This window comes from Rhincodon typus, chromosome 39, assembly GCF_021869965.1.
Source record: "Rhincodon typus isolate 14 chromosome 39, sRhiTyp1.1, whole genome shotgun sequence".
Classification (NCBI taxonomy): Eukaryota; Metazoa; Chordata; class Chondrichthyes; order Orectolobiformes; family Rhincodontidae; genus Rhincodon; species Rhincodon typus.
Genome location: NC_063370.1, coordinates 3,392,463 through 3,405,661, shown reverse-complemented (window position 1 = coordinate 3,405,661; position 13,199 = coordinate 3,392,463). Strand labels below are relative to the sequence as shown.

General features: G+C 38.1%; 1 protein-coding gene across 2 annotated transcripts in view; it reads left to right on the top strand.

Annotated features, from left to right (window-relative positions):
- Positions 1-767: 767 nt before the first annotated feature.
- LOC109925669 (alpha-actinin-1) overlaps positions 768-13,199 on the top strand; it is a 48,563-nt gene continuing 36,131 nt past the window's right edge. For both annotated transcript variants that reach the window (XM_048618155.1, XM_048618154.1), the window contains exons 1-6: positions 768-882; positions 3,688-3,807; positions 7,398-7,484; positions 9,585-9,672; positions 10,953-11,031; positions 11,249-11,330. In XM_048618155.1, the coding sequence (XP_048474112.1) occupies positions 858-882; positions 3,688-3,807; positions 7,398-7,484; positions 9,585-9,672; positions 10,953-11,031; positions 11,249-11,330 (481 nt within the window). In that variant the 5' untranslated portion in view covers positions 768-857. The remainder of the gene's footprint in view (positions 883-3,687; positions 3,808-7,397; positions 7,485-9,584; positions 9,673-10,952; positions 11,032-11,248; positions 11,331-13,199) is intronic.

Sequence of the window (13,199 nt, the reverse complement as noted above, 5' to 3'; positions counted from 1 at the left end):
AGGACATTGGGATGTGGAATGCCCCATCTTGGAAGCAGGCGCAGCAGAGGAATTGGGAGTAGGGAATTTTTTTTTTTTTTTTTTTTGTTTTTTGCAGGAAGGTGGCTGAGAGAGTTGGTGGGCTTGAAATAGACGTCAGTTTCGAGGCAGTGACTTGAGATGGAGAAATATTGGAGGTGGATTTGAGGTTGGGGTGAAAGGTGTTAGTAAGGTTGCTGAAGTGTTCGAGCTCCTCGACCCAAAATGTCAACTGTCCTCCTCTTCTGATGCTGCCTGGCCTGCTGTGTTCCTCCAGCTCCATACTGTTATCTGACTCTAGCATCTACAGTTCTGCTATCTCATCATCTCTGTGGTACCTCTTAAAAGTTGTAGGGTATAGGCATTGATATGAATTGTATGGCTTTTGTTTTTTTTTTGCAAATTGGGGTTTCAATCAAACACTCGGTTACAGGTGCCTTCATAAGATTTATGCTTGTAATGCTTCACTTTATAAAGAAATGTACGACAATTAAGTCTTCTCCAAGTATTATTCACCAACTCTCTCAAACCATATTCTGACCCAAATGATTTGTTTAATTTTGGTCCCATTCATTTTCTGCTGTGTTGTTACCTTAAAGTTCATTTGACCCTTTAGTTCCTACACTTTCCTCAATGTTTGTCGTCTTGGAGGCTGATTTTTTAAAAAAAAAAATGTATTTATTTAATGTGTGCCATTTTCTCCTTCTCCATTAATTTCTTAGCCTGAATTTATCTGGTTTTTTTAACAGACGTTTACAGCATGGTGCAACTCTCACTTACGGAAGGCAGGGACACAGATTGAAGTAATTGAAGAAGATTTCAGAGATGGACTTAAACTTATGCTACTACTGGAGGTGATTTCAGGTGAGAGTGAGCAAGATCTGTAAAAGCCAGCAGCTTTTTTTTAAAAAAAAAAAAACACCTGTTCCAGCCCAACAGGAGTCTTCATCCACAGATAAAGAAATCTCTTACCATGTTCAGATGGCCACAATTTTTCTTTCTGCGTTGAGTTTTTTTTAAATTGACTACCCCATGACCAGCTTAAAAACTGAGACTGGTTTTATTTGGAGAGAATTGATTTGGTGTGTAGTTTAGAATGAACACATGCCCAGGCTGCTTGCAATGTCCTGTTTATGCTATTAGACCCAGTAGCTGCTTGTTCAAAGAATGCAAGCGTTTCCTTTTTCTGATTATATTTTACTTGAACAGGATAATGAAAGTTAATCTTCAAATGCAAATAGTGATGCTATTGTTATCTTGTACAACTATTTAAAGTTCCAGTCCAAAGGTCTGAAGTGCAAACATTTTAGACCTATATTCCATATTCGCTTCAGTGTTCACTTGGTTTTTAGTTATGGTATGATCGCTGTTGATGCATAATGCAGCACTTAAAACACTTTCTTTAATCAAGGCAGGAGAAATAACAACCGACAGGTTGAGCTGTTGTTGAGTTCACCCATGTATGGGAAATGTGAGCTTTAAGTCAGGGTTTCTGTAGAGCCAAACAAAACTGCTAGATACTTAGGATATTTAAATTGCTTTTCACACTATACAAATTCTAATTGTTAGATTATCACTGCTTAATTTCAACATATTTTGTTCAGTGGAGATTTAATATCAATGCTCATGACATCTCTCGGAAATCCATAATCTAGTTGGTGAATAGCATTAGACATGGCAAGAATCGCAGATGCTAGAGTTAGAGACACCACAGTGTGGAGCTGAAGGAGCACAATACGCCAGGCAACACCAAGCAGGAAGGCTAGTGTTTTGGGTCCATACCCCCCTCCAGGAGTGGCATGTCTGGACTTGTGCCGCAATTCAAAATATTTCTGCTGCCTTGACATTTTTCAAAAATTCTATCTTTTTTATAAGGACTTGGTGAACTTCTCTCCTCATTTGAATGGTTCGGTGAAGGTGACTGCATGCTCCAGTCAATGCTAGGCTAACTGATCTTGGCCAGTTGGTAACCTGTTACTGAGAGAAATATTGGCCAAGGCTTCCTGTTCTAGGGATAGCAATGTGATAGTTAACAATTACGTTTGTGTAATACCACTATGATGCATTGAAAACAGAGTTGGATAGTGTTGGCTAGAGAGCCAAAGGTTATGGAGGCAGACTGAAGAGTGGAGTTGAGGTTAGAATCAAATTAGCAGCAATCTTTTCAAATGGCAGAGCAGGCTTGAAGGACTAAATGACTACTTCCTTTTGTCCTATGCTCCTTATGATAACGTTAATCACAATTCTTTTACTCCTGAAGCCACTGAACGTTTTAGAGAGGAAAGCAAATAGTAAGATCAAGAGAGAATGAAGTAAATTTTTCCTGTGATTCCTTTCCCAGAAATATTACATAAACACTTTGAACCATATGGGTTCCTTTTTTGGCTCAGGATTGATTAGCGGGCATTATTTTTGTCCCTTGCCAATGGAGAAATGCAGAGAATGCGTGCCTTCAAAACTTTAACTTTGCTTCACTTCCTGTGCGTGGATGTTTTCCTATACCTTGTGCAAGTGGCTGTTGTTTGTTAATGCAAATCATTGAACTTCAGACAACAGGGGCTGCCTGCTTTTATGAACATTCATCTGACTTGTGCAAGTGATCACATACTGGAGTGTAATTTTAAAGGCCAGACAAAATTGTATGTACTTATGAACAGCTACTCTTTTTTTTTCCTGTATTGTGTTCCAATTTGTGTATGAATTGAATTGTGAATGGGTTCTAGAATGGAACCTAGTCACATCTTGGAGCCTGCTTATATTCAAGTTGGTTGTGGTATCGGGCAACCTCAAATCTGTTGCGAACAGTTGTCTGCACATGCATACTCTTAGCTGGGTCATTGCTAACTAATGATTAGTGAAAATATTACCATCCTCTGAGATCAGTTAACTCTACATGGATCAGGAATTCGAGCTGGAACTGTACTGTAGTTTCATTTCTTACTAGATAGCCTAATTCAGCAGTAGTCACTGTTAATTATTTGACTGAATTTTAGATTTGGTATGAAATTTGTTTAAGTAACGTATAATTTTTGTTGTCCACCATTGCAAATGCCATTGCAGTCAGAACAGCTGAGGGGATTTTCTAAAACTTTCATCATTTCTTTAGTCAGGTTGGTGAGCCTATGGAATTATCTGCCACAGTGGCTGGAGCCAAAATATTGGAGTTTTGAAGGAAGAGTTAGAATATAGTTGGGGCTAAAGAGATCTAAGGGTATGGGGTGAAATTGTGAACAGAGGACTGATTTAGATGGTCAGCCATGGTTGTATTGAATGATAGTGCAGACTCAAAGTGCCAAATAACCACCTGTTTTTAGGATACATGAATAGATAAGTATTTTTCTGCTGATATCGTTCCCAAATGTTGGGCCTTCGCTGTCTTTGTAATCAGCTTTATCTATCAAATGTCCACCACAGTGAAGTCTTAACTTTGAATTCTGGTATTAGCTTGCATGTCTTGTGGTTTGTAAAAGTTGTTTTTGTTTACAGTCATTAGACCCTTGGTCATTTAATCTGTTAAATAAATTACAGTATCTGAAACTGAAGTTTTTTGTTAATATAATTGTTGTTTCATTGGACTTGTAACCTAAAGTAGATTCTTGGAATTATGGCTTTGTAACTTCATCCAAGTGATTAACAAAAAAGAAAATATACAATATTTCCTTCCTCTAGGAGAGCGATTACCTAAACCAGAGCGTGGAAAAATGAGGGTGCATAAAATAAACAATGTCAATAAAGCGTTGGATTTCATTGCATCCAAAGGAGTAAAACTTGTGTCCATTGGGGCAGAAGGTAAGAAAAAAATAGTGTGCATACAAAGTTTTGAATTTAAGAGCAGAATAGGCCACTCTAAGTTCATGATCCATCTGTTTGTGTTCTAAATTCCATAATCCCATCTACCCTGGATAAGTTTTATGTTGGGTTTATCTGTGGAAATATGCTTTACCACATTGCCTGTAGCTAGATATGTTCATTAATATATTCAGCAACATAATGGTCCTTTGATATTTATATCAGTTAGTTGGCTGTATTTGGACATGCAGCCAAGATAATGGGGCTTGACAATCTGTTGATGAATGCTTTTGAAAATTGGAATATTAGATGTCTTTTTGGTTCTTAAAATTAAGTTAACTTAGCACTTTTATTCATTCTCATTAACATTCTACCCCACCCTGCTTTTGTTTGTTTGAGTGCACCGCTGGTAGAGCCAGCATTTTTGACCATCTGTTTTGTAGCTACATCCTTAATTCTGTTGAGAAGCGAATTCTGGCCTTGGGCGCAGCAACTGTGAAGGTATGTTAATATACCTCCATATTAGGGTAATGCGTGACTTTGAGAACTTGCAGACTTTGATTCCGTGTGTCTGCTCTCTCAATTTTACTTTTTTAAACAATGCTAACATCAAAACTAGCTCCTGAGCACCTCCCTTTTAATATGTTTGCCTAGGAGCAGGTGTTGACACCTGTTTGTGAGGAGGCTGCCCTTGTTCTTATGAGTAATGGAGTTCGTGAACTTCAAAGATGCTGTTGAAAGAGCTTCAGCATATCACTGTTGTGCACCTCCTGTAGACGATACGTACTAGAGCCATGACACAGCTGTGATAGGAATGAATAAGGTGGTGCATGGGGTATTGTCCAATAATTTACATATTAAATAGTATTGGGCTGCTTGAATGTTTGTTTCAAGATCTACATTCATTCAAGTGGTGAATGTTCCTTCATACCCCTGATTTCTGCCTTGGTGGACAAGCTGAGTCAGTTATTGGCAAATGGTTCTATATGGTGAAATGTATAGGTACTAGTAGCTGTTTTCATGGAAACTTAAACACTTCAGAGGGAGACATTCAGCTGCCTCACCATAGATGTGTTCAGTCCTGCCCTCTTCCTGACCAGTACAAATCAGGAATGCTGGTTTATTTCCCTGGATCTTGTACATGAAAGTCAACTATGTAACTTGTATTATTCACACCCACTGAGATTACTTGGTAATAGTGAAACCTAATATCACTAATGTAATAAGGGGAAATGGGGTGAGTTTTTTTAGATGGATTGCTTTTCCCTTCTTGAGCTCAAGAGCAAGATGTTGTTTGATTTTTATTTTCTCTTTAAAGCCTTGAAGATGCAATCAAGATCAAATGAAATGTTTTGTTAATAAACCCATGTGAATGGATTGTTTTGCTTCTCCATACACATACATGCATCCAACCAGCCCGAGTTAAGGAAGACCATTGAGGGAGTGGAGAATTTGTAAATTGAGTTTTGGTAAATTCAGATATTTAAAAGACAGTTTGTGAGATCTGTAACCTCCTGGAGGTCAGTGTGTAATAATAATTTTCCATTGTGACCTGGGCACAGTAATTTTCCACCTTGCAGTAAGTGTAGCTTTTCATCTGGCAACTTTGAGTTAGCAAGTGATTGAAGTTTCTAGGGCAATGACCTATGATGCTGCTTGTCCTTATTTCTGTACACTCGTTACTGGCTCTGCCAACAGACAGAAAAACATTTGCATCTTCTATAACATTTTGCAAAATCAGTCTACATAAAAAACAAAACAACAACATTCAATCCCAGTAGAACTGTTGCATCCAGTTCTGGGCATCACCCTTTAGGAAGGATGAGAAGCCTTTAGAATGGCGAGAATAGTTCTGCTTGGAGGAATTCAGTTAGGTGAATAAACTGGAGAGGGTAAAAGATTTGATTTTTAGTTTTAAAATCATGGGTTTTGGATAATTAAACTTCTCATGGCTGAAGAAATGATAACCAAACTTGTGATTTTAAGATATTTAATAAAAACCATAGGTAATATGAAAAACATCATGCAAAGGTTAGGATTTGGAATGAACTGCTTGTTTGCAGCTTTGGAAATTGCATTGGATAAACAATTGGAGGAAATAAAATTTGTAGAGATTTGGTGCAGTGGGGAAATGAGACTCTGGTTCTTGCAAAACAAAAATCCAATGTAGAATCAGTGATCCTAATTGTCTCCTATTCTACACTACCTTGAACTACTTCTATGAAACTTGATGCCACAAAGTAGCACTTCACAGCCAGTTAAGAATTTTATTTACTTGTAGTTAAAGGGAAATGGGCAGCCGATTTACACGGTAAGAAAGTAACTCAAGTTGTTTTGAGAAATTGACATTGGCCAAATTACCAAGGAAAACTCCAGTCAATAATGCTGTAATGCCTTAAAGTCTTGCTGAAAGTCAGCAAAGCGTCTGTTTATCAGCCTGATGATGTGTCCCACCAATACAGCTCCCCTTTTGTTAATCTAGGTTGATGCTTTAGAATATGCTCAAGTAGAGTAAGGTTTACAACTGAGCTTGAACTCCGAGGCAAAAGTACTACAAATGAGTGAAGACGCTGCTGTTAAATCTGCCCTGGATGTCAAAAAGTTGTTGGAGTGACTGCAATAAACAGCGAGATCTTAGTCAGAGATCTCACCCAAAGCAATGGTACCCATCAGCTGTAGTGAAGTACCACTTTGGAATATCTTCAAGTTAGATTGAAGCCAGAATCTACAATTTTCTTAAAGTCCAATGCAGATGTGCCAGGCTATATTTAGATACAATTCCAATGATTCCCTTGCCCTTCTGATGAGGTAAAACCTCCTTGGAAAGCAAATTTTTTTGGTATAATTGACTACTGTTGTCTGGTCTGTTCTTGTGTATTGAATGTGATAGCAATTAGTAGATTTTTGTTTACTTAATTTGCTTCTGTCCCAATCAATGCTATTCTGTTACTGTGAGATAGTAATCTGTAGTGTTTTTTTTTAAACTGTTGAAGTCCGTCCAAAATTTTTAATTCCTTTGGAGAGTCTGCTTTCCTTTTTTTTATTTACAAGGTTCTTCATGTAACATATGTAACTCTTGTGTGCAGGAGTTCTCCTTAGTGATGCATCCATTATTACTGCGCATGGTAATAGTCATTTAAAATGTCTCTTTTCTGCTGTACTCAATTTCTTTTTCCAATGAAAACCTCTGAAAGGTTTCTGAAGTATTCAGAAATGTGACTTAGAAATTCTAGATTATTGGTACAATTGCTTTGCTTTTTTAATCTATGACCAAATAACACAAATCCATATGCATACTTGCTGAGCAAGTATGTAAATTCCATAGAGCAATGTTGTAGAGTAATTGGGAACGTTTTAAGAATGTAACATGACATCAAGGAAATTCTGAAGATTGAAGTTTTCCTGGTTCTGTTGCGCAGTTCGTTTTCAGTGGTGAGTTTAAAGTGGTGTAAGAATATTTTGTATCTACTCAATTGTTCTAACTTTGAAATATTTTCAGTTCCGGCTGAGAATTTATTTCTGATCAAGGGAAGCAGTACAACTTTGTAGTACAACAGCAGTACAACAGAAAACTCTGTTTTCATTTTCAGAAATTGTGGACGGGAACGTTAAGATGACTCTAGGTATGATCTGGACTATCATACTTCGTTTTGCTATTCAAGACATATCTGTTGAGGGTAAGGACAAATTTTAATTCTGAAACCTGAAACTCCACAGTATTTACCTATGGGTCTAAATTCTTTAGCCTGATTAGTATGCCCGTGGAGCTGAATTCTTTCTGCTGCTTTGAACACCATGCATGGTATGAGAGTTGAAAGTAGTGAGATATTTCTTCTTTATGACTTTGGGCATATACAAGTTAAAGGATGCCACAAAGGGGAGCTGGCAGTGTGTTTTTTTTTTGCATTCTTGCTTCTTTTTCTGGACCTTTTTTTGTTTACAATGCAATGGGGCTGGTGAAGGTGGTTTTGCCTCATTTGACTCTGCAGATTCTAAAACTTTAGGATAGTTTTTGTTCAGAAAGAATTCTCCTAACTCAAAGTCTGGCTGTATTTGGGACTGTTAGCAATAGACTTGTAGTGCAGTTGATACATGATCAGTGTGTGCCCCTGTTTATTGTGCTCAGTTTTCTGCATGCCTGCTCAACTTGTGGGGAAGGTTTACCCACAGTATACCTAATGTAAATGCTTAACATGGGCCGTTGGTAGCAAAATAAGATATCCATCCTCTACAAAAAATTCACCAAGTGAGCAGATTTCTATTTAGTCAAAGTTGCCACAGTCCCAGAAGACTGTAGGGCTGTGCTCTCAGATGACTAGCAGTGAGTTTAACCTGAAGGTCTCTGTGCCTCAGGTGAGTAGCAAGGTCATGATAGCAGTACCTTTTATACACTAGCTACCATAAAACTGAACCTGTGCTGTTGATGTCACTCTGCATTGCAAGCCAGCTATCCAGCCAACTGAGATAACTGACCTGTAGATTTATATTCAAATGTTTTGAAACACTAGAAATTAAGGACCTAATTACTTTCACCAAACAGATGAAATCACTTCAAATCTGGTTCAGTATAACATGAGTTTTAAAAATAAATGGCCTTTTTTAACTCCCTTTTGAGGCAGATTGTTTTAATCATGTTCGGTTATCTTAAAACTCTAAAACTCTGGTTAGACCACACTTGGAATATTGTGTTCAGTTTTGGTCACCTCATTATAGGAAAGATGTGGAAGCTTTTAGAGAGGGTGCAGAGGGGATTTACCAGGATGCTGCCTGGACTGGAGGGCAGGTCTTATGAGGAAAGGTTGAGGGAGCTAGGTGCTTTTTTTTTCCATTGGAGCGAAGAAGGATGAGAGGTGACTTGATAGAGGTTTACAAGATGATAGGCATAGAGCGGATAGTCGGAGACTTTTTCTTAGGGTGGAAATGACTATCATGAGGGGGCATAATTTTAAGGTGATTAGAGGAAGGTATAGGGGATATGTCAGAGGTAGGTTCTTCAGAGTGGTGGGTGTGTGGAATGCGCTGCCAGCAGTGGTAGTGGAGTCAGATACTTGAGACTTTTAAACGACTCTTGAATAGGCATATGGAGGATAGTAAAATGCAGGGTAGATTGATCTTAGTAGGATAATAGGTCGGCACAACATCGTGGGCCAAAGGGCCTGTACTGTGCTGTACTGTTCTATGTTCTATGTTTAAGGATAGTATTGGTGTAGATGCTGTAGTTTTGTTCACCTATTTTTGAATGTATTTCAAATGGAGAAATGTATCTGTATAGCAGAAGTCGAGAATCTGTAAAAACTGAGATGCTGGATCGACTGCTTGTTTTTGCTGTGCTTCTAAAACCATCTACTGAGGACAGTAATGTATAATGCTGTGATTGCAGCTGTTGGCCAATACATTCAGAAATTATTAACTTGGGCACAAAGATTGGTGAGCTGGTGGCCTTTATTATGGGATGATTATACTTGTTTATTCACAGTCAGACCCATATACATTCCAGGTTAAGAGATGCTTTTATTCTGCTTCCTGGAAGAATCCTATTTCAAAGTAATCATTGAGAGCCAGGTGATACTTGATGTGACGTTTCCTGTCGGGTCTGCAAACTACAGGAAGCCAAATGGTTCCAGATAGCAATTTTGCTCTGCCTTGGGGTGCTGATCTGGGTGTGATCTTTTAAGGTGCCTGTTATTCTTATGTGCTATAAAGTGTCTTGGGGCTACTTCAGGGAGTTCTTCTGATTTTTTTCGTTCCTTACCTTGCTAAAACTTTTCTTTGCCTAGAGACCTCTGCCAAGGAGGGATTGCTGCTGTGGTGCCAGAGAAAGACTGCACCGTACAAGAATGTAAATGTGCAGAACTTCCACATCAGGTATTGCTTGCAGCATATTTGTGAATATCTCAAATTTTCTGTGGTGACAGCAGGAAACTGGTTTGAGCTTGAATTAGTGACACACTTCCCTTAACAGTCTTGTAGTGACCATTTATTTCCACAGCCAGTCTTGTTGATTTGTGATCTTGTATCATACTTAACACATATATATATATATATACTGCTGTCCCTGTACACCCTGGAGCAAAACCGAGATAATAGTTGCCCTTTTGAGCGTTTTGTCATGGCAACCACTGCTGTGGAAAAACTGCTATGTGCAATATACCTTTGCTCAAACTTTGTGGTACAAAAAGACAAGGCTACAGTTCAACCTTGATGTTTGGAGCACATTCCATTTGGTCATTTTAATTTGCATGCTTATATTACTTCACTTTTTGACCTTGGCGTTAATTAGCTTTTCTTTTACAGTTGAAACTTGAGCAACATTGTAAATGGTGCTGTCAGCCAGTTGCCCCATTTGCCAATGCCACTACCCTCCTGAATACAGTTCATTGGTGTGAGATAGTAGGAACTGCAGATGCTGGAAAATCTGAGATAACAAGGTGTAGAGCTGGATGAACACAGCAGGCCGAGCAGGAAGGCTGACGTTTCGGGCCTGATGAAGGGTCTAGCCCCGAAACGTCAGCCTTCCTGCTCCTCTGATGCTGCTTGGCCTGCTGTGTTCATCCAGCTGTACACCTTGTTATCACAGTTCATTGGTGTGTTTTTTTAAGTGTTTGATACAGTTGAATTCTTCAAATTTTAAATGTTGCCACTGACAAAGATAAAATAATCCCACATAAAAGGACACTAACGTACTCTGTTCTTATTGCCGTCTGTAGCAATATTGGATTTGTGAACTGGTTTCTACAATGTAAGACACTATAGGAATTCCCACAAGTTTTCTAGGTTCTTCTAAAGATCTGTTGGCACATGGATATTGTTTTACAGGGGCTAATCTCTTTCATTCCCAAAATCCTCCTAAAACCTTTATTCATTTTCTGTTTCAAACATTACCCACTTCTCAAGATGAAATAGCATGTGCTTAAACTACTTCTATGCTGAAGACTTGTCACTGACTTCCCAGCAGCTTCAATATAGTCATATTCCAAGCTGCTTCACCAGAATGAAGCAAAATTAAGGTTTTTTGCAATATAGTGTAGATGCCATATCCCTTTCTCTTTAAGGAATCATAGTTTCAAGTGATGGAAATTAATATATTTTATTTTATCTCCACAATGTTCTAATATTGGATGCTGTTTCGGATGATTGGTGTCCAGTTGGAAGGATGGTTTGGCATTCAACGCACTCATCCATAGACACAGACCAGAACTTATCGATTACGATAAGCTGAGGAAGGTATGTAAAATTTGAAACATTCCTTTGAAAAATAAGATTAGATGAAAAACAAAATTTCCTCTGACTTTCTGATCACTATATTGTAATGTTAGATCTATTCTTGAGAAGCTGTAGTTCTGTGTCCTTGTATATATTTTGTTCAAAATGAATGGTTCTATCACACTGGTAAGCATTTTTAAAAGCTGAATCTTTGTCACCTTTTTCCTATCGTACTCAGGATGATCCACTGACAAACTTGAACAATGCCTTTGAAGTGGCTGAGAAGTACCTGGATATACCCAAGATGTTGGATGCAGAGGGTAGGTCACTTTGTCCTGTGTAAAATAGCAAAGTCAACACTTACAAGCATGTTGCACGTTAATTCTTGTATGGAAAATTGTTCTGTGACTGGCCTTGAGAAAAGTACTGGCGTGACTTTTTCATTCCAGTTGTGTGGGATCTTCTGTTCCGTTCTGCCTTTAAATAATTAAAGCTACGTGGAGTTCACTTTTAATGTATCTTCAACATCAACAATTGGTGGTCTGTACTGCAAGTCATTGCAGTGGAAGCATTATAAAATTAATTTTCAGATCATTAAGGATGAGGGAAAGACTGGTCTTTAGTTCAAAGAAAATCTAAATTAGAGCAGACTGTGTTTTCATACTTGTATTAGTAATGTTTTATACCTGGAAATGAAGTTGTGTAACTGAAAACTGTTAACATGGGTAGCTTAAGTGCAGTTTTAAAAGGCTTGAGACCCTTGGTTCTTAAAATGGCAGTTAATTTGTGTCCATATAGCATTTTACAGCTGTCAGGATAGTTTGAAATTGTATCCTGTCCCTTAGAATAGGGCTACTCCTGGAAAGCCGGCTTCTTAATGGGAATATTTACTACATAAAAATCTAGAAAATTCTGCAGTCTATTTACTTTATCAAGTTAGTGCTATTGAGTTTTGGCTTGAAGTTACACTAATTGATAGTTATGGTAGCTGGGTGAATATCGTTTTGACTTGGGTAGTTTAAAAGTTTCTGGACTTTGTCAACATAACCTTACCAATTGTGAGTGGATTAAGTTATAATAATGTGGGTTAATGTATTTTAGTTTGAAATGCCAAGACTGACTAGGGGTATAAAGGTAGGAGATCTAAGTCTTGTTTAGACGTCTGGATTGATGGGTTTCTTTGGTAACCTGTTGTAATTTCAGCAGTGCGCAGTGTCCTTTCAGCTTCAGTGAATTGGCATTGGATGGGTCTCTAAATGCTAATTAGGTAACCTGGCTGAACTAATTTGCTTGGCTTTTGAAAACCAATGTAACTGTACCACTTTTTAATTAATAGTTCATAATTTATTATGAACAGGAACAGACCTCCTCACTCCTGCTCTGCCATTTAGTTCAATCATGAATCAACATGTATCTTGACTCCGTTTTTCCGAGATCAATAATTTCTGTCTTGTCCTTGAAATGATGGAGCATCCAACGCCTACGAGTCGGACAGTTATTTCTCAGAAATATTAGTGTTTTAATTTAGATAAGTGCAGTAGAGATTAGATTTGTATTGCTCTCTTTCATTATGATTGTTAGGGCAATTTAATGGTTTGTTCCTACTGATCTTAATATCTACCTAGTCAATTGACAAGGATATCAGTGAAGCCAAAAAATCAATGTATGGCACAAGTTGAGCAGTGGAGCTTTTTGGTTTTCCATGGTTGCAGGCTGTTGAGTAGAGTATTTAAGACCAACAACTTGGAATGGGAGAAATGTGTGCCTCAATAACCAGCTTTGTGGCACTGAACTATCAAGAACGTGTTTATTTTCACACTTAGTTGACAATCTTTCTTTATTTTTAAATTACAAATGGAGATTACTTCCAGTTCTCGGCACTAGAAACTGCTGTTCTCCGTTTTAGAGTTGAGTTTTGCTTTGCTTTGTACTGAATCAGTTTAAATTTCAATACTTACCGAAGACCAGTTTTATACTTGCAATATTTAAAAGTAAACATTTCAAGATTTCAGTAACTCTTGGCTGACATAGCTGGCAAACTGGTCAGAGAAGCTATTGTTATATATTGAACAAAAACAAAGTTGCTGGAAAAGCTCAGCAGGTCTGGCAGTATCTGTGAAGGAGAAAACAGTGTTAACGTTTCTGGTCCGGTGACCCTTCCTCAGAACCCCACTGCGAAACACACCACT